A 21,238-nucleotide genomic window follows, 5' to 3' on the forward strand; every position below is an offset into this window, starting at 1 on the left:
ATGAGATGAGAAAGCTGCTAAATACATCAGACTCTAGTTACAGCAGAAGCTGGGACTAACAAGGAGGACTAATAAAAAGCTGAGGAACACAGCTAGAACATTATCCGTCCTGTTATTGTAATGTGGACAGTTCAAGGCAATATCTGTACGTCTGGGCAGTAAAGGTAACTCAGCAAGGTGCTCCACATTTTTCACAAAGTAGAGCAAGGAGAACTGGAGCTCTAGGAGAAGAGTTGTTGTCAGTGGGTTTATTAAAGTAAGACTTTAGCCACTTACTTCTATACCATTTTCTCTGTACTTACTTACTACAAATCTCTTCTTTTATGTGAAAAAGACTCCTTCTGTCTTGACACTTGGCATTAATCCCTCTGCAAAAGCCAAAACCAAGGGATTAAATGCGAAAGGGGCAGGTGGGCTGGGAGCTATGCCAGCTCAACTTGGAACATAGCTCTTAGTAGATTTAAAATATGTCTATGAGAGGAGTGTGATTTTTCCGGTGCTTAAACTTGAGCTGTCAGTAATGTGGTTAGAGCTGGCAGTAATAAGGAAGGTTCCCATCACAGAGCCACCCTGCATGCTGTAGACAGTGCAATTGCAGGTGGTGCTTCTGGTCCTTGCTGTCCTCAGGTGCTGGCATGACCCTTCTCTGCAGGGGATGAAAGCAGGAAAAGTATAGCTGCCTGTGCTAGGAGAAGGTGTTTGGAAAAGAGGAGCTGAGAATCCAAGTGCAAGAATTTCTTTACTTACCCTGCCAAGCTTTCAAAGAAGACTGAAGCTGGGAGTCTCAAATGGGTGCTGAGATGCTGTTTTAGGCCTGCTGTTCTTGTAAGCTTTCTTAGCTGCTATTTCTCAGTAAGCATTGATACTTTAGAAGCAAATTGTTTCCTTTTGTCAGAGACTTCTAAATAAGTGTTTTAAGTCCCAGTGTTCAGAATAACAAGTCAGTAAATGCTGGTGAGTGGGTAAGTGGGAAGACAAAGCTTGAAGAGAAAAGGGGATATTTGCAGGTTTCTAAAGCTTTTTGTAATACAAAAGGTCCCAAGCAAGGTTCCACCAGTGTTCTCAGCTACTGCAGACTTAGCTTAACTTTCTGGTTAGTCAGGCATCCTCATGTTATTTTCTCTTCTTTTTTTCAGAGCCTGCATTGATGTCATTCCCTCTATGCCAAGATGCCCTACAGAATCCTCTATATTCAAAACTGTGGGGCCACGCATTTAGCCATTGGCTAACTTTGAGAGCAAGTTTATCCAAGCAAATGGGAAAAGCATTAATAAGAAATAAACTTACAAAACAGCTTATCCTGCCAAGATTTCACCCAGAGCAACAGTGGTACCTAAGGACAAGAATTCTACAAACCCAGCTGAGAGGCTTCTGTGTCTTCCAAAAGGACTTGAGCTCCACATCTGACACAAAGTGCCTTGAGGCTTCTTCTGTTGGCCAAGTTTCTATGGACTGTCAGTCCAAAGAGGCAAGTCCAGGATCTGAATTCTCTAACAGGAATTCGGGATCTTGCATCAAGATCCGTCGTGCCTCCGATAACTTGACTCACACAGATGAAGAAGGACGGGCCACAATGGTGGATGTTGGAGGGAAACCAGATTCCAGAAGAAGTGCTGTTGCTGTTGCTTTTGTTCGCCTGGGTGAGAAGGCATTTGGGATGGTGAGGCAGAACCAAATGAAGAAAGGGGATGTGCTGGCAGTAGCACAGATTGCAGGAATTCAGGGAGCTAAACTGACTAGCCAGTTGATCCCTTTGTGTCACAACATCCCTCTTAGCCATGTTGAGGTATCCCTGAGCCTGGATGAGGCCAGATGTACAGTGGTGATTCACTGCTCCTGCCAGACCTGGGGGAAGACAGGTGTGGAGATGGAAGCTCTGACAGCTGCCAGCCTGGCTGCCCTGACTGTGTATGACATGTGCAAAGCAGTCACTCATGACATTGTCATTGAGGAAGTGAAGTTGCTTAGTAAGACAGGTGGGCAGAGAGGAGACTTCTCTAGAAGTTTAGAGTCTACATCATATCCAGACACTTCCAGCCCTCTAGATAACCACTGCTAGAAGACAGCCTCTTACAGAACAGCTTTCACTCAGCAGTAGTAAGCTTGTAGACCTCAGTATATTACTATATGACTCTCATTTTGCCTTACCCTGTCACTTATTTCTGAATGAATAGAGGAGCTACTTAGCCAGCTGCTGAGTAAGTGGGTTTTTTAGAGAGGAGAGACTTCTCTGCTCAGCCAGATTTCATTTTAGTGTCCTCACCATGAGGTTGAGCAAAGATTCCTAGTTACAGTACAGAAGGTTTCTTTTTCTTCTTGCTGTGAAATATTCACAGCTGCTGTCATCACACCATGCAACTGTGAGCTCTGGAAATGAAACAAGTGTTGAAAGTACTGTTATTTGGCAACTATTCTTTAGTCAGGGATTAGGATTTCAGAACTGCTTCTGTCTGTCTGTGCCCCCATCTCCTCAGATGAGTTTAGATGGTGAGAGGGAGAAGAAAACAGCTCTGAGAATTTATCGTACGTCAGAGATTATGGTTTTGGAACAGTCGGGGTCAGAGGCTCAGCTCCTGTCCCTTTTCAGTACTACTCCAGTAGGAAATATCCACCTCTGAGTTTCAAAACTAAAGGAGATTGCAGCTGCCCAGCTCTCTCTACCTTGAACACTGTGAAATATGGTGTAGAACATCAGGTTTCTGGTGTTGGAAGAATTATTTGGCTGATCTGAAAGGTAACTTTTACGACTTCAGAAGCATGTTCCAGCATTTTGATCTTGGCACTCAAATACATTGAGGCACTGCCTACATCTATGTCTGCATTAAGAGTTTAATTATGCCATGCATGGAAGTAGTTTTCAGCTCTCCCTGACTTTAGTAAGAGCTGTCAGATCAAGCCCCAGAAGACTACACTTTTTTAATTTTATAGTGCAGCTCCTAGTAACCCCCAAGCTGCGTGGTCCTGACAGGTGAAAGACTAAGACCAGCAGGCACTTACTTGGAGGACTGGGATTGTTACTCTTGCCTCAGCCAGAGTGTTTTCCTGCATTTTTTCTAACTTGCTTTCATGAAGTCTGCAAGTATTTAAGTTGTCCCATGTAAGTTGCCAGAAGTGGACTGTCATGTAGCTCTGAATAGCTTTGATAATTGACTATCCTAAAAAGAAATTAATCAGCATTTCATTTTGGGTGGATCCCTTTTAAACATTAATTTATATGCACTGAAGATGATATTTTCAACTTCGGTTTACCTGTTTTCTAGTACTTATGGCTAATGTGAAGCTCCATATTGTTCAGGGTGCTGCCTCTCAATACGCACAGAGAGTTGAAGACAGCTTTAAGGAGGCTGCAGGGAAAATTGTCTTAAACTTTGCAAGCCATTGCTTTTCATGGAATAACGTTAAACTGTGAGCATGAGTAAAGCACACAGCACAGTCACGCACATCCTGCTCCTTTAAAGTAAGCACAGGTCTAATATGAGGAGTCAGTAAGAAATACTACGGATGTATTCACTTATGCATTATGAATCTCATACAGTAGTTAACACAGAAAGCACTTTTTCCATTGCAGGTTGGTTAGATTCTTTTTTTCATTGTCATTGAGGTCAGGCACACAGAACAGCTACAGCTACTGCTGAGCAAGCTCAGAAAAGCAGAGGGATTCTACATTACTTAATAACAAAGATGGTCAACACTACAAACATTTGTAGGCCTACATTCACTGTTATACTCCTGATTCCATCAATATCACTAAACTGTTTGTAAATCCATAGTAAGTCAGCTTAACATTGTACAGGAGATGGCAGTGAATTATCTCACTCGAGCATCTTCCTCAGGTAGGCACTAAGAATTCCAGCTGACCCTGCAACCATGAGAGACCATGTAGAAATGCTGTGCACATCATCTCCCCTCATCAGTGTAGAAATAAATCCCCTGGAAAAAGCAGCATGTGTGAACCTGCTAAGTTAGCTGACTTACACAAGCACTTAACTTCCCCTCCCTACCCCCTCCACGCACAGCACACACTGCCATCCCTGTCTTCACCCAGTCTTGAAAAATTTAAGAAAACCAGACATACTCAGTAGTAATAAAATGATGCTTTGGGGCATACGATTCTTTGGCTTCAGAGAAGTTTGCTGTCATGCTGTAAAACTCACAGAAAAGACTTAAGATCATACCAGGTACTACAGAGCACACGCATGATTACCACGCACATCTTATCACTTAACGCACATCTCACTACATACTTTCTTGGGTTGAGAGTAACTAGAAGCTTTAGGCAAATGTACTTTGGTGCCATTTTATGCTCATGTTCTATTGTCAAGTCTCGAAACTATGCACATTTATAGATGATGAAACATACTTCAACAGAACATTTTGCAAGAGAAATGAGCTGGTATGTTTCAGTGGTGCTGGGTGGGCAATGGTACAACGTGATGAATACTTTTCGAAGGCTTGCTTTTTTTTGTCCACTGTTTTTAATAAATGCTTGTTGTAATTGTTTCACATTGTTTTGAATACATTTTTTTCCCATTCACTCATTGAAAGGAATGGTTGGTTTTTTAGTCCTCAGCTTCTATAAGTACTTAACTCAGAATGAGCAACAAAACAGGTTTTGAAAGTTACCGTGATTAGTCAGCAATTAGGAGGAGATCAGTTAGGATAACATTACTGCAAGGAAGCTACTATTTCTTTTTATGTTGCTGAGTGAAATTCAGCTCTACCTGGCTGTACTTAAATAGAATGATCTTGTAGGCTTGGCAGCATAATTTATCATTTCATCTTTAATCCTGCTGTCTCCCACTTCTCTGATTACACATCAGTGGATGCGTATAACTTAGCATTGCTCTGTGGTGCAGTCCTGTAAGGAAGGAGCACCTCACCCATTTTCCTTCTTAGCCTAAGAGGCCACTGAAATGAATGCCCACAGAACTGCCTGTACACAAGTCCATCCCTCCTGAGTAAAAGTTGTAAGGGAGGTTCCCTTTCGGATCCAGCTGAGATGCTAGGAGAGATCTCACCTTTTTTGCTATCTGGAAGGCCGGTAGGAAGTAGCATTGGTGGAGCAGTTTGCTGTAACTTGCTGCTCAGTGCAGCCCCATAGGAAGCCAACAGCAGGCACTGTGCAAGAGGGCTGAGACCGTGGCCATACTGCTGGAAAGTCTCCCATCAGGCACAGCCTCAAAATGCTGCTTACCCTGGGACTACAGCACAATACTTTACATCCATTTTCTGACTCCAGATTAGAAAACAGGTCCTAGATTTTTGACAGTTCAAAATGCAGTAAAGCAACGAGCCTACCACATCTTTCTGGAAGATACCATAAGGGCAAGTCATGCCACTAACGCTTTACATGCCAAATGCAACTGGAACACAAAGCAAGTGTTGCTTGCCCTTACAGCACATCTTTTATCCTCTCCTGGAAACTCATTTGTCCCAGCTAATTTCCCATCTGTGTTTTATTGTCTCTTCCCTGCCAATCCAGCCTGTGTCTTTTGTGGCAGGCAAGCTTCTTTCCTTCCTGGCCACATCCTGAGGCCAGTCACCCCACCCTTAGACTGCCCTGGAAAAAACTGGATGCAAAGTACTAAAGGATAAGCCAGCAAAAGCTAGGCCGTAAGTAAAATAGGGACCTCTTTCAGAATGAGAAGGCATAAAACTAGACCCTAAAAGCAACAACAGCTGAACACTAAAAATAGGAAGAAAATTTTAGCTATTCTAAGCCAGTGGCGACCTGTAGTAATTCTTCATAAATCACTGAGGTTACTCAGCTTCACGTGGGATTTGATTGAACAGAATCAGGCCCTCCATCTCAACCCTCCTTGGCCCATAGCTGGCAGCTCCTGGCCGGATCAGCAACAATAAGGCAGGCATGTAACGGCTTAAAAATGGCTGTAGCATAGTGTGTGCTTTGGCCAGGACACAGGACTGCTAATTAGTTCAATGAAAGCATGGTTTACCTCCCTCCACTTTCGACAGCTTTATTCTAAGAGCAGCTTAGCGTTTCAGCAAATGTGAAAATGGGAGTTGCTGGGTGCAGTGGGCTGACTAAGCTTTTTTGGGAGATTTCAGGACAAAGCCTCAACATAGGTCTCAAAATCAAGTGATCTGAGGAGCGCTATAAAAGCTATGATGATGGCAAACCCCGTGACGTGCCTGGCACGCACCCTGGAAAGGCACAGGGTGGAGTGGCTGAAGCCTTCCTCACAAGCTGGGCCTGAACGGCTTTGGGTGAACTCAGTGCACTCTGTCATAATAAGAGCAAATTTTCATTTTGTCTCCACAAGTCTATACAGCAGTAGCTGAGGCATAAATCCAGCTAGCTTCACCTTCTGTGCTGCCAGTGCCGTGTTTAGAAAGCCTTCAGTTTAGCACCTCTATTTTTGAGCTCATTCTATTTGCTCCTTCGATGAGGAGAAAGATCCCAGAATAGCAGAGGTTAAGTATGGCTGAGTGCAAGTTTAGTGCAAGTTTAAGGGCCAGATGCCCCAAGATGCTGCTGAGACTTGCTTCGAGCAGAGCTGCATGACAACCCCAGGCATTGCTCAGCTTCACAATCACAGCTTGACTGCAATGGTGGGACCATCATCCAGATTCTGGAGAGCCTGCTTAAAACCAGAAAACCTCTATAGTCCTACTAAGCTCTTCCCGCATAGACTTAGCCGCAAAAATAAATGCAACAGAAATGCTTTCCTCTATATCCATGATAGTTTCAGGGTACATACCTGAAAGGATGCAAGGCCAGCAAAAGCAAAGTTTCTGGTTCCAATGTCAAGGGCAGCTTGGCTGCAAGGTGCACATGAGTGACAGGAGGCAGCGGAGGAAGAGGGAGAGACAACAGAGGGTCGGGCAACTGTAAAGTTGTGTTAATATTATGCTTGGAAAAAACATATGCTAGCAGATACACAGCTGCTCCATTAGCTATGCCCTGGGCCAGTTACCAGCTGGTGCAAGTTGTGGCATAGCTCCAGCAGCAGCAGAGCTGCATGGCCTCACGCCGGGCAGCTTCTGCTCCTGGGAGTTAGGAAGAGGGGTTTTATTTGCACAGACCTGACCTCTTCCGCCACTTCCCAAGTCCTTAAGGAACACCCCGATTAACTAATGGGGTCATTTCATCACTCAAGTCTCCCCATGTGCAAAGTTCCAGATGAGCTGGAGCACGTGGGGTTATGTCCTCCCTCCCCTGAAGCCATCTCCAGGCTGCCACCCACAGCCTTTGCGTTACAGAGAGCTGAGCTTCCCCACCCAAGGCTGGATGCTGAATGGGAATGTTTCAGCTCTGTGTGGCTCACTTGGCTTCTGCAGATGGGCTCCTGGGGCCATCCTCAGCTCAAATCCAAGAAATAAGCAGAGCAGAGGGGAGGGAGCAATTTTTGCTGCCCTCAAAGCCTCATCTCTCCTATTGCAGCTGGCAGTTCTGAAGGCTCTATCCTGCCAAGACTGGATCTTAATTGGGTTCAGTGGAAACAGAAGTTGCTGCCAGGGCTGCTGTGATCCATGGCTTACAGGGAACATGGGCAGAGCTCGCCTGGCCCCTCAGGAAAGGGCCTTCACTAGAGTTTAGGGGAAAAAAAATCCCTCCAAATGAGTGATACCAGTGAAAGCCTCAAGCTGAGGCCAAGGAGGAGAGGAGACGGGTCAACCAGGCAGTTTGAGGAGAAGCAGGCAGTACCATGTCTGTGGAAAATCCTCCCCGCTCTGGCAGTGCTTGGAGAAGGGAAGCCACCAGCCAGCCCAAGGGGCAGCCAGCAATCCCCAGGCCTTGCAGCAAATTTAAGTACTAAACCCAAAGAGGCACACAGAACCTATCCCAATTTCACACAGAAACACTCCTGCTGAGGGCTGTGGGACAAAGCACAAGACACGGGAAGACCAGAACAAAGCCTCTTCAAGCATCCTGTCAGCACATGACATGAGGATACTACACAATACTTTTTCCAAGCCACAGATTTCAAACCCAATTGCTACAAAGGCCTCTGCCAGAGCTCACTCACACCTCCGCAATTAGGCACAGTCTATCCGCTCCTTCTGCTTTGAGGAGACACTCAGTTGGCCTCTGCCAATTCCTACTGCACGCAAGATGGGCTCTTCTGAGCACAGCATCCTGTCCTCTCAGCGCCATATTGTCCCAGCAGCAGGAGGAAAACTGTCTGCTTGCTTTGCTGGGAGGACAGCAGAAGTCTGGATAATTTTGACATCATTTGTTCCCTCTTGCAGATTTTAGGTCCACCAGAGGAAGGCCATCACAGTAAGATCTTGCTCAGACTGGGGGCCTGAGAAAACCTCACCTTGCTGATTCAGAGACACAGGGCTACCAAGAGCTTATGCAACAGATGCCATGCAGGCATCTCAGAGCTGCTGGACCTGAGCGGTGCAAATGGGCTCTTGCTCTGGTAAAATGACTTTAACAGGATTTTCCAGCCAGTGAATGAGCTTTGACAGACACACCCAGGACACTCAGCCATAAGCAACACAACTGCGTGCTGAAGGCTCTCAGCCAGCCAGACTGGGAGGGGTATTTAAACACAAGTTTCTTGCATTCATCTTTATAGCCTGCTGTTTTCCTTGGGACTCAATGAGGATGCCTCAGAGCACATCCTTATGGGATGTCCCATACACAGCTAAGGCATCGACAGTAACGCTTAGCTGATCACTGGTAAACCATAGCTTTTACAAACCTCTGCCAGAAAACTCTAGTTGAACCCCAGCAGCTGGAGGGGTTTTCATTTCCACTTCTCCAAAGCTGATATTTCAAGGTGTTTTTATTTCTTTTTAATCAATGCACAAGACCAGCTCAGAAGGGGGTCGAAGGAAGAGAGAGGGGCAGAGCAGCCACTGTATCTGCACAAAGTTGTTCCACATGCAAGAGGAGCAGGGCTCAGCTCACTCGGTGTGTGTTTTGCAGTGTGGTTATGGGCCATCATTCCACCTTGACAAAGCTGTTATTTATTTACTTAAAGACTTGCATTCCGTGGAAAAAGATGCCCCAAGATAGTACTGTGTTTCTAAAATTAAACCCAGCTGGCTGGATAAGGAGCAAGCAAGGAAGGACTCCCATGTTTCACTAGCAGCAGGAGCAGGGCTCCCTATATCCCAGGGCCTCTCCAGACCCACTGCGTTGCTGCTGAACCTGACAAGTTTTCCCCATGCCCTCAGCCAAAAGAGAGGCAGCTCCCTGGGGCTTGGGTCACTTCATATGAGAGCAGGGATGCAACTATGTCCTACAGTATGGAATGAGGCCTTAGTAAGAGTGATTGCACTTGCTTCTCTAAGCCCCGGGAATGCTCTCGCTCTGCTGCTGGAGAAAAGACATCCCATTAGATATCTGACACAAGTCAGTGCGGCCTTTTCACATTTGGCGTGGACGGGCTGCATTCATGGTCCTTGTCTTATATCTAATCTAGCCAAAATATTCCTCCAGCTCACGTGTCTCTTCACAAAGCTCACCCAGCCCTCGCTGCTGTAATCTTTTTCACCAAAACCATTTATAGAAGGGAAGAACTCCAGTGTTCCTCCACCCTTGCCTGGCACCAGTAAGAATTTCTCCTGCTGACATGCTTTTGGCACCTGTTCCCCTGCTGACACACGTGCGCAGAGGCCATGTCTACATCAGCAAGGAGCTCAACTAGGAAACAAGTACATTAGCCTGTTGGAGCAGCTGGTGGTGGAGCTGCTGTTCAGGGGTTTTACAGGGGCCTACTTTTAGCCTCATCCCTCAGACGAGATGTCTCCACACACACGTGTGGCTGAAGCTCTCCAAAGGACAGGCCGGGCTCTGATTGAGGCCCCTGACCCTGTCAGGGGCAGGAGCACTTCCAAGGCATTTGGGAAGCAAAGTTCATGGTGATGGCAAAGGCAGATCAGTGAGAGATATGCCCCAAATCTCACTGCTCTGCACCATAGAGCTCACATAGAGTGAGAGAAATCTGACCCAGATCAGCAATGGAATCAATATGATGCACGGAATGCTCATAGAGCCCCTGATCCCCAGGTGCACAAAATCACCCCCTTGGCCTCAGCACCATGTCCTGCTCTGGGCACAGGCTCTGCTCCTCAGCTGGGAGCAGACAGGTGGCCCTTGGCATCACACGTCACTTGTGACCAAGGCAGGAAGGAGAGCACAGTCCTTCCACTACAGGCCTGGACTGTGATCGAGGAGGACCTGACCACAGAGCATTGGGCCAGACCAACATTATCATGCTCGCTAAGTTATTCAAATCATTGTTTGCAGATGGGAATGCCAATCCATCTTTCCCATAGCTCTGTACACTAGGCAACGAGCACCTGGACATGGATCTGCAGGCCTGAACACTCTTCATCTCTGTCATGCATCTGGAGAAGGTAACATTTGCCATCAAATTACCGAAGTTACTCTTAGCAGATGTGGCTTCTGCCCTTCAGCTTGTACCAGTTGCTTTATATAATGTCACTTTCTTGCCTCAGAAGGAGAAAAATCCACCTGCACTGGTGACATCTTAGTTTCAGTGAGTACAAAAGGCAGAAATATTCAGTGACAGTAAAGTTCCTTGTAGAGGAACTGATGGAAAGTGCTGGCAGAAGTAAGAGGAAAGAGAGTTGGCCATCATTCCTGTAAGAAGCTCTTAGGAAAGAGCCTGCCCTTCATCAGAGCTCAGCTATTTCTGTGATTATGTCCATCTGCCCATAATTACACTGATTCTGCTCTGTAACACACTGTCAGGACTACTGATCTCTATCCAAACTCCTGCTGCCTTCCTGTCTGGATTAGGATGCCAGCTTGGGTTAAAAATTAGAGAGTGAAATTGCTTCAATATCTGATTTACCCCCTTCCTCCTCCCATCCTGCTTTTGGGTTTGGGATGTGCTGGTCAGCATCCCTCTGGAGACGATTAATTAGGAACAGATCTGCAACTGGCAGCTGTCTCACAAGGACAACATCTCAGATATGGGACAAGCTGGAGTCTCCCACTTCGACCCTGGTGCAAGTCCAAGACATGCTTGCTTTTGCAGCCCAGCACTGACACTCTGGGAGCTGGCAGGCAATCACCATCCCAAAGACCACAGCTAGCTCAGGTCTCAATGTTATACTGCTTCAGCTCTGGAGCTGCTTCTGCAGTGAAACGCTGTGTGTCCCTGCCGGCTCCAGAGGCAGCTTCAGCTCTCCAGCTGCAGAAATGGCCTTCTCTGTATTTAAAGAAAAGTTTTAATTCTAGAGACCAGAAGAAGGGAAGATGTTCTGTTACCATTATTTTAAAAGAGTAACAGTGTGTGTGCAAGAATGTTTATATCAAGGATGCCATAGAGAAAGGGCAGCAAATTCTCCTGAGGTGAGGAAGCTGTAGGCCGCCATGAGGCTTTCCCTCTGTCTCCTCTGTTCTGGGAGGAACAAAGCAAGGACTTCAGCTGCTCCTCATCCATCTTGCCCTCCAGACCCTTCCCCATCTTTGTTGCCCTCCTTTGTATGCTCTGGTCCTGCAGAGATGTGTGGCTGCCCAGGTCCAAGAGCACTGAGAGCAGGCATGGAGGGTTGTCTGGCACCTCTTTCCTCACCCTCAGTGACCACACACTGCTGGAGACCCCAGGGAGAGGCAATGAGATGGAACTCCTCACCACATTCATGTCATTTTTCATACTTTGATTATGGCTAGAAAGAGTTTTTTCTTTTGAACTAGGAAGATCTTCATTAATTGAGCATAAGAATAAAGAGGGGAACTCAGCTGTGAGAGTAGAGGACAAATATTTGTCCTTAAAAAAGCAAAAATTTACCCTTTAGAAGAATCCTAGTTGTGTTTCCTTTCTAAGAGGCTTTTTCCTTTCAAAGGAGTGCTGGAAGGATGATTGGTATTTCTATTACTAGATCATTTTTGAAGTCTGAATTCTACTCCAATACAAGATCAGGACCCTTTTGATTTATAACAGTAAAAATAAAAATAAATAAAACCACATTTTCTGAAACAGATAGAAAAAGAATTACTTGGGAGTGGGGGTGAGTATTTTAGCTCTATCTCCCTGTTAAACATTGACCAGCAAGGCAACAGCAGTTCTGAGAGGCCAAGTTGCCAACCACTTTTCCAGCATCAGAGCTGATTCTGTGCACAATGGCAGCACTGCAAGGAGATCCTTGGGGACCTTCACCCAGGTGCTTTGTGGATACCTCAAGAAACTCAAGTGCCTCTGAGGGACAGGGCAGTCACACTGATCCCAGTTGAATTCAGGAGAGACCCTCATCCCACCACATGCAGCCAGGAGGACACATCAGCCATGTTTGTCCCAACCTTCCAGGCAAGAAGCTGACACATGGAAGAGGAAGCATGAGCTTCAGGCAAGACATACTAAGCACCCTGCTTTTAAGTAACAGTGAATACTCAAGGTGACGATTTCTTTTCATAGGCTCAACCCATAGTTTGGTGTTTGAAATCAAACTAAATCTACACTAAACTTTGGTTAGTCTCCCTACTATTTTAATCAACCTTGATATGCATTTCATTATATATTTTATACCTTTTTTTCATCTTGCCTGGAAACATCAAGATAAAAACCAGGTATGCCAAACTGACATCCTACCTTGTTTTATTCCTCCTCTGCTTCTTTCCCTCATGAGGGCACATCTGAATAAGACATTTCGCTTTCTTAATTAGTCTCTACGTTGCTATCTTATACAAAAATTCAGTCTGCCAGACTAAGGTTCCAAAGAGCAGAGCATCCCACCCCACTTCCTCAAAAAATTTAAGCAGGTATACATAGGTCTACAAACAGCATCACCCTCATTTCCTGTAACCAATCTGCACTGAGACCAATGGAGACAAGAAAAAAGAGAAAAAATAATAATAAAAGATGACCCTCCTGCTGAAAGTCTGACCAAAGTAAAGATAAATAACAACTATGTCTCAGAGACAACAGCAAGAAGCCCCTTAGCTAAAGAAACATTAAATGAATAAACAAAATCTAGCTTAACAACCTTGAAACCCAAATTTTGGACTTCTGAGGGGGATGAAAGGGGCAAAAGTATTTTATTATTTTGTTACTAGGCAACAGAATGCAGTTCCCAAAAGGCCAAGCTGATTTCTCCCAGAAGATACTATATCTGCTATGGCAGAGATAAAAGTCATCTTTGTTTAAACAGAAGCCAAAGGTTAAAGAAAGGAGAAACCAATGAATAATAGATCTTCAGAATTACCCAGCACGACAGAAAAGCTCCTCTTACCCTCCTCTTCACTGCCACTCATTCAGGACAGCAAAACCCTAACACTATTTTTGCTCAGAAAAAAAAGCCAGAAGGCACTTACCTTGCTTCTACGCAGAGGTGACGAAGAGCTGACAGTCTATAGTCACAACAAGAAGCCAGATGGGAAGATTAAAGGAAGCATCTGTACCAAAGCCACCCCGTAGGGCAGAACAGCAGCTCCTCACTGCATTCTCCAATACCAGTCAAAATAGAAAAGAAAAAAAGATCTTTGTATAACTTAAGCAGGATACCTCTTTGTTTGCTCAGTGCAGCCAGAATTCAAATGCTGCTGGGCTTGACTTCCAACAATAGGAAAAACAATGGCTTTGCCTTCTTTACTGAAACCCAGCTGCTAGAGAAGAGACAGGTAGGTTCCTGTATTGTCATCTTCCCTCCGCCACTCATATCTTACATGGATTTCAGAAACGGCCCTCCCTTGTATCTGTAAAACAAGAATCTTGTAGCCAGGCTCAGCCAAGTCTGAATCAAACAGACCAAAGACAGAGAATCTGAAAGCCCTTTTAACACATACAAAATGAGTCTATCCACATAGCACTCAGAGCCACACCTCTGCCTTTTCTCTCTCAACCTGTGCAAGCAAATATACCCTATTTGCTTTTGCTCGTTGCCATGGCCCTTCCCACCTGAGAGCCACAACCAAGAGTTGGAGCTTTGAGATCCCATCTACTGCAGAAACATACTGTGCAGCCTGATCTAAGCTAGGCATGAGATTTGCCAGAGCTCACAGTTAGAAAATCACACTTTCATGATAGCAGATAACCATGAAAATTTGTGGCTTAAGGAGGAATGTTGTCAGTGACCAATTTATGTTATCAGAGACAAGGAGATTAATGTGTAAGTGAAACAGCTGCATGCTGAGTGTCTAAAGTAAAAACAACATTCTGCCCTTGAGCTCCAAGGAATTCCTTAGCTTGTCCCTGGATTCACCCACTCCTCAAGTGCACACAAATTAGCCCCAGCCCTTACATACCTCGTGCTTGCCCTGCTGTGCTATACCCAACTTCTCTCCCTGTCACCTCCCACGTCCCTGAAGCTGGCTTTCCTGGATTCCTTTCATCTAGCCTTATTGAACTCCTTCCTTTGAAGCCATCCTCTCTTACCATCTTCTCCTCTCACTCACACTCTTCCTCTGAGGATGCTGCTCAGATAAGCAAGTTTACAGCCAGCCCTACAGCCTTACGTGCTGTTCTACGAGTGTGTCCACATGTGGACTATGAGCTCTGAGATAGCAAGACTGATGTGGTGGATTTTTTTGTTCTTTGTTTAAGTGAATTTCAGTTTTCCCTATGCTCTTCCACCTTCCTGCCAGAACTATCTCTGCAGTTTCTCACCAGCTCTGCAGTGACTGTGTCACTGAAGAACTACATGCTCTCAATCAAAATGAAAGACCCAGAGCCAAGAAAAACAGTGCACTCAGACTCCAACTCACCTGTAACGCTGTCCAGTGAAAGCATAGAAAATAATAAATTTACTGAGACGCAGTGGGGGCAATATATCTTTAATTTTTTTGCTTTTGTTTTTTAGTATTACAGTATATTCTTATAAAAAGATACAGATAAAAAGGACACTACAGGATTTGTACATTTAATTCACTTATAGTCTTAAACTGACTAAGAAATGAGGATACGCCAAGGCATTACAGCAGCACACAACCTCCCACGTCAGTAAGCAGCACTATACTTTCCAGCTCGGCAGGCAGGGGCACCTCCAAAAATGATCTGGAAGTTTTAAACTGAGCAGGCTGGCAGAGGAGGAGAATGGCTGAATACAGTTTGGAAGGGAGAAGCATTGAGCGTGGCTCAGGTACCTGATGTCCTCCTACAATTCTAAAACAGCAAAGGTTTTGGAAGAGAGTATTTAGGGGCAAGTCTGAAGATGGGAAGCAGTGTAGAGGGGCTGGGTTGTCAGTAGCATATCATAGAGGCTTTTCTAGATCAGCTGAGTGAGAGCTCCAACTGTTGAACAGCTGAAAGGACCAAGCCCTTTGAAAGCTCTGTAGAACATCTTCTCAGCAGCTAAAGCTGTTTAAAAGGGGAGTTCTGATCCAGATGTTGCTTTAAATAATGTTGGTATTAAACACTGTACTGGATATACTGGATCTATTCCACATTAACACCAGTATCAGAAGACTGGTTTGGAATATCTGTTAAGCATCCAGACTCAAAATGAGGTGCCATAACAGCTTTCTAAGCTAATGACATCCTTCTCAGCATAATCTGGCCAGCTTTAGGAGAATCTAGTCATCCAAACTACTCAGAATAGTAAATAGCTTTACTACCTACACCTATATTTTCAGTTGGCCAAATTATATTACTCAAGATGGCCTTTTCCACCTTTAATAAAGAAAGTAAGAATGGCCAACAGCAGCTAAGTGTTTGAATGGCAGGCAATCGGAAATCTTCCTTGTTCAGTACAGAAGCCAAAGAGCTGTAGCTGAACATGTGTTATTGCTAGAGACTCCACAGAGAGAAAACCAAACAGCCAAAAAATATTGCTTACCCTGGGACTCTGAGGAAGTAGAGTGGAGAGGGAAATCAGAGAGAATCTTTTCTTCCTTGGCCTGTCACAGTTTGTCTCACCAACATGTAAACTCTGGTAAGGGTATGATCCATACTTGTACACCTATTTCAGCTTCTCTGGCACTACATGCAGAATTTGAGTTGGAGATTGAAATTTGAGTTAGCAAATGTGGAGCTTACCTCTTCTCAATATTCCCACCATGATTCATGACAAGAAAATGGTTGTTTTCAGAGAGTATTCTGAAATAACCTACTTTCATCAATTCACCACATGCTTTAAAAGACATGCTTTCCCAAGTCAATTATTATTAGGGCAGAGTTATTCCTATGAAAGCAAAAGTGAAGTTCTTCCTTGCCTCCCTTCCCACACCAAGGCTGCTCCTACACCACCCCACCCCCTGCTCAGCTTGCTGCAGAATGGCCATGCCGGCTGTCTAGCTGGTGTAATGCCCTGGCACGGTCTCAAGAGTCTTTGCTGTAATGCAGTGTATACATACAAACATAGCAAACTAAAATAAGGCAAAATAAATAGAGGTGTCAGATTTACAGGTTCCCCTTAGAGATTCCTAAAACCATTTAAGAAAAAAACAAAAACATTTAACCCCCAAACAAAAAAAGAAAAAAAAAAAACAAACAACAAACACAAAACAACCAACCCAGAAACAAAACTGCATATATCATGTACATCATCAACTGTACAACTGATTTCCTTTCCCCTCAAGGAAACTCCTGACACAAGCTTCTCTGGTACAACCCAGCTCAGAGTGCGAGCTTTCCTAAAAAAGAGGGAAGATTCAGCCAATGGAGCTGACCATTACAGAAACACCTGCTCCACAGCCTTCCATCAGGGCCCCTCACAATGCCTTTCCCTTCCTCAAACACTGTGAACACATTACAGAAATGCTTCTGAAGGATGCCCAAGCTGTCTCTCTAGTGGAGAGTCTCTCATCCCTGAATATTAGTCCTACTTCTGCTCTTGTAGGGAACCAGTGCCCGGACCATAGCTGTGCTGCAAAGCATGGAAGGGCCTTGCTGCCCTGAAGTCACTTCGCTTCGTAGCATTTTCAGAGACTTACGGACAACTGAGAAGAGTGACAAAGAGCAAAGAGAGTGGGGTGTGTGGGGGGAAGTTCTGCAGTCTTTTCAGGGGTCATCCTAATGCAATCTGCTTAAGAACAATGCAAAGACACATAGGTAAGTGAAGAAGCATTAGATCTCTACAGACAAGGTTTGGAGAATTAGAAAGTACCTCCTCTTCTAGGTGTGAAGAACTTCATCATAAAGTTAGCAACAACTACATTTCTCTAGGAAAAATATAAAGTAGAACAAGCCCTCAACTATAACCTTTTTCCCATCTCCTCCTCTTTTACTTAAAATGCTGGTGCTTTTACTTAAAATGCTGGTACTGCAAGGACAGCAGCAGACCTTAGTTCTTCTCTGTCCCTCAGAATATGATAAAGAAGTTTTGCCTTAATGTTATGCCTCATGACTGCTTGCTATGCCCACCCAGGCTACAGAGGCACTAGAGGACAAGGATTAGATTTTCCCACCTTTCTTGGCACTCAGCAACTCAATCAAAACTGCACATGAGGAACAGAGCATAGCTGCACTCACAGCATGCCAGAGACTCCAAGCAGGGATGAACTTGGCTTTGCAAAAAATCTGAAGTCAGGTCCTAGAGCAGATCCAACTATTTCCTTATCTACTGTGGCCAGCCTCATCTTTTAGAGCAGACGTATTAATGGGAAATCACTGCTTGACTCAGTGAGTAACCAAGCTTTTCCACAATGCTTTTCATGAACATTCACCAAGCAGTGTACAGCCAGGGGAGACTGTTCAGCATGCTGAAAGAAACCTTCAGCCACCACCACTGATTCAAAACAAAAGTCTGGGGCCCTTGAGTGCTAAGAAAGTTGAGCTGCAATGAACCGGGGGCATGACTCTGGGCTTTCTTTCAGTTCCAGTAATGTATCTCACAGCTGATTTATTGGAGTTGCACAGTCTCTTATTACTTGTGTATATATTGAAGGGTGGCAAAGCTACAGCAGCTTTCTCTGACTGTCACTGTGACTGGAGCACTGCGTACCATCATATAACTTTTCATATCACAGCTGAACTGTGTACACAAATGGACAGGGAGATTATCACTCTCTCTGCTTTTGCTACATTTATGGCCTGGCCAAGTGACTTCAGTTTCAAAAAGTTTTTCAAAACCATGAACCTGGTTTGAAAAATACTGGGGTGGGGAATGCTGTATTTATATTCAAGGGTTTTGCCCTGAGGTGTTTCTTCTATAACAGAACTGCCTTGCTGACAGTCTGCCATACTGAACAAGTACCTGGAGAGCAAGCAAGCAGCCATAAGTTGGACAGAGCCAAGGGTCACACATTCTTGCACCAGAGCTGATCTTGGCACTGGCACTACACTTGAACATCTGAGTGAGTCCTAACACCAAGGAGAACAAAGAGGGGGGAAATCTACAATGTTCTAATCCCTGAAAATATCATCTTTGGAATTCAGGGATTATCCAAATCTAAATTCCACTGTATACCAATTTGGCACATATTACCACGTCTCATATGGCTTATGTGGCATAGATTATATGGCATGCTTCAAAACAAGACAAACAAAAAAAAGGGCTGAGATATGGCATGTCTACTTTGGGGAGCAGCAAGGAGCTTGTTAATATAAATTACAAGAGACATTTCTAAAAATCCATTTTGTAATTTAAAATAAAAATGCTTATAAAAGTGAGAGTTAAACTTTCAAAAACCTTTATGAAATACAGTCTTTCTTCTACAAGGTGCTTGTGTCTGCTGCAATGGATATTGCTGTTAATAGCTAATCCCAGAAGGGCGATGGGATAATAAGGGAGGAGAATGCACCCAGCTCTTGTAAGATACCAGCTCTTTACCATGAGTATTATACAGAGGCGCGGCAGTCTGGAATGTTGTAAATAGGGAAACTGTAGGGTGGGAGTCTCAAAATTCAGTAAACAATGAAACATTAGAGTTTAGCAATTCTAAATTTTTTGCTCCTTTCCATAGTTTACATAATTATTTTAGTGTTTGGAAAACCACCACTGTTGGTTTCTCCAATATTGGTAGTGTGTAATACTGATCAGGCAGCGTGTATGGCAGAAGTTCTATTCTGCAGACTCAGTGCTGAGCCTGAGGTTAAGTGACATTCATAGAAAAACAGAACCAAAATATTAAAGTGACTAATGGAGCTTTTTCCATTTCCCTGGGATTCCTTGACACTTTGTGCTGTTTACTGTTGATATATAGTTCGTAAATGTAGGCTTCTCTTCTCAAATGCTGTTCCCTTCTTGTCTAGGAGGAAGAATCCATCGCAATTTCTTTCTTTTCCTTTTTCCCTCTCCAGAGTTGATAATCAAAAGGGATGGCAAGATTGAAGAAGAAAAAAAAATGACAAAAAAAGGGTCATGGCAGCCCACAGAATTGAATCCCCTTCCAAGAACCATGAAGATAAATCAAATTTAGAATTCAAGCATCTTCTTGGGGTTCTCTGCTTTTTCACCGTGTGCTTTGTAGGTGCAGTGTAAATGCAAATTTCTTTTTTTTCTTATGAATTAACCCGTTTCCACTTTACTTACACGACTTTGTGTCCTCCTGGAAAAAAATCTCCGTTTTCCTTATGGGACCTTCCATTGGTTCATGCTAAGTAATCTTTTCTAAATGAAAAAGGCTGTGGCCTGTACAGCTCTCCTTTGACATCACTGATATCTTACTGAACTATGTGATTACCCTAGATAGGATTGGGGTGCATGCAATAAATCATCCTGTTATGCAGAAAGTCCAGTCCATTCCCACAGCAGTTGCAGCCTATACAAAGTGGAAAAGAAATCTTACTTCTTGCAGCTTGCAGTCCCATTTGCTTTTTGCCCACTTGTGACCTGTGAATGATACTCAGGAGCTTCCAATTTCCATTGGAAATCCTTCCATTTCAGGGCTGCAGTAAGGAATCTTGCAAAAATGGATAAGAAATGTTCAGCTGTTTCCTTCCCAGCAATTATAACAGGCTCCACAGTCATCCAGGTGAAATCCCAACCTGTTAGTGGCACAGTTTTCTAAACAAAAGCCACAACTTCTTTCCTAGAAGATAAATTTCAGAACTTTGAGGCTTAACCATCAATATATTCCAGAAAACTGTTTCTAGAAAAGCAGAATCCAAAAGACTTTGGCAAAGTATTTTACGTCAATCCTGATTTTCGAATTCCATTTTGTTCCTACTTCCTTCTGAGCATCACTTGCTTTGGACAGTATAGGCCATACAAAAGCACTATACAGAATATGAGATCAAAAGCATTTTTCGGATGCTGATCAATGGCTTATAAAATCCAATTCTGGGAGGGACCTTGTAACCTCAAGAACTACATCTTGACAAGACTCTGAAGGCCAGTATAGTTACTGAAGAAGCAACAGGTGTTTACCAAACTGTTCTGAAATTAGTCCTGCTTATTATCAGCAAGATGAAGATCATAGTTCATTTTCACTTTGGCACGCAGAAAATTATCCTTCTCCAGCTGCAAGGCTGTCTGCAAGGCCCAGTACTTTCTGTCATCATCATGAGGCCTTTCATGACACAATCAACTCCCAGAAGCAAATCTGTCAGGTCTGCATGGCCCAGTCACAGACCCTGCTGGCTCCACAGAGGCACTTTTATAATGGTTCAAATTAGGAGCGCAGAGGAGGGATGAGAGGAAAGCTGATCAATGGAAAGGTAATGTCTCTACCCACAGACCAAAGAAATCCTTTGGGGCAGCTGTCAGCCAAGTGCCATTGCACACATTCATCTTCTTGTTCTGCTCTTTTTCTTCACTTATTTTGGTTGATTATTTTTCTTTCTCTTGTAATTAATAATTTAGTTTTGTCACCACCCGCTCCCGGCTTGTCTCTAAGCCTTGGTTCCCCGAACGCTTGCGATTACGCTTGAGTTTGGATAAGTCCTTGTCAAAGACTTCTCCTGACCTCAAAGCTGACACCAGGTCATCAAACTCCCCAGTCTCTTCAGAGATGCTTCCTGCTTTCGCTTTCTTTTGACGCCTCTCTTTTTCCCTCTGCTCTTTCAGCTGTGGAGAAAGAGACAGATCTTTAGGATTCACTGACCAAGATGCCAGATCACTACAGACATTGTGTTATGGAGCATCTAAAATGTGTTAGTACTGTTTGGAAATAAAAGGATCAGGATCCTATCCATAAGGCCATCATGCGTTCCAAGGGCAACAGAGACCATACTGCACTTCCTTTCTCTTGCTCAGGTGAGCAGAGAGCACGAGAGGTGAGGAATGAGCAGCATCTTCTGCTTGCCTCACAAAGCATTACCACCCCAGGGCTGTGCTCACAGTATCTAACCTGCTGAGTTTAAAGTTAATCAGGATGTTTCTGCACAAACCAGTCACCACTAAAATCACAAACAGTTTTGCTTGTAGGGCATAGGTAGTTATATTCAAACAGGCAGAAAGGTCATGTTCCTTC

The 21,238-nt window shown here is 44.2% G+C and overlaps 2 protein-coding genes and 1 long non-coding RNA gene across 17 annotated transcripts in view; 1 reads left to right on the forward strand and 2 right to left on the reverse strand.

Moving 5' to 3' along the window:
- The window catches only part of MOCS1 (molybdenum cofactor synthesis 1), a 33,410-nt gene extending 28,907 nt beyond the window's left edge, over positions 1-4,503 (forward strand). For 2 of the 3 annotated variants that reach the window (XM_085219414.1, XM_085219416.1), the window contains one exon: positions 1,137-4,503. In XM_085219414.1, the coding sequence (XP_085075540.1) occupies positions 1,137-2,059 (923 nt within the window). In that variant the 3' untranslated portion in view covers positions 2,060-4,503. The remainder of the gene's footprint in view (positions 1-1,136) is intronic. The other variant, XM_085219417.1, reaches the window with a different exon arrangement.
- Positions 1-13,796, reverse strand: part of LOC104909652 (uncharacterized) — a 40,710-nt gene extending 26,914 nt beyond the window's left edge. For 5 of the 7 annotated variants that reach the window (XR_014882049.1, XR_014882046.1, XR_014882047.1 and 2 more), the window contains exons 1-2: positions 13,262-13,796; positions 303-368 (exon numbers count right to left, since the gene is read on the reverse strand). This is a non-coding gene — a long non-coding RNA (uncharacterized LOC104909652). The remainder of the gene's footprint in view (positions 1-302; positions 369-13,261) is intronic. The other 2 variants (XR_014882048.1, XR_014882050.1) reach the window with 2 other exon arrangements.
- Positions 13,797-14,703: 907 nt separating this feature from the next.
- The window catches only part of DAAM2 (dishevelled associated activator of morphogenesis 2), a 206,805-nt gene continuing 200,270 nt past the window's right edge, over positions 14,704-21,238 (reverse strand). For all 7 annotated transcript variants that reach the window (XM_085219419.1, XM_085219418.1, XM_085219420.1 and 4 more), the window contains one exon: positions 14,704-20,832. In XM_085219419.1, coding sequence (XP_085075545.1) covers positions 20,617-20,832 — 216 coding nt within the window. In that variant the 3' untranslated portion in view covers positions 14,704-20,616. The remainder of the gene's footprint in view (positions 20,833-21,238) is intronic.

This window comes from Meleagris gallopavo, chromosome 2 (genome assembly GCF_905368555.1).
Source record: "Meleagris gallopavo chromosome 2, MGAL_WU_HG_1.1, whole genome shotgun sequence".
NCBI lineage: Eukaryota > Metazoa > Chordata > Aves > Galliformes > Phasianidae > Meleagris > Meleagris gallopavo.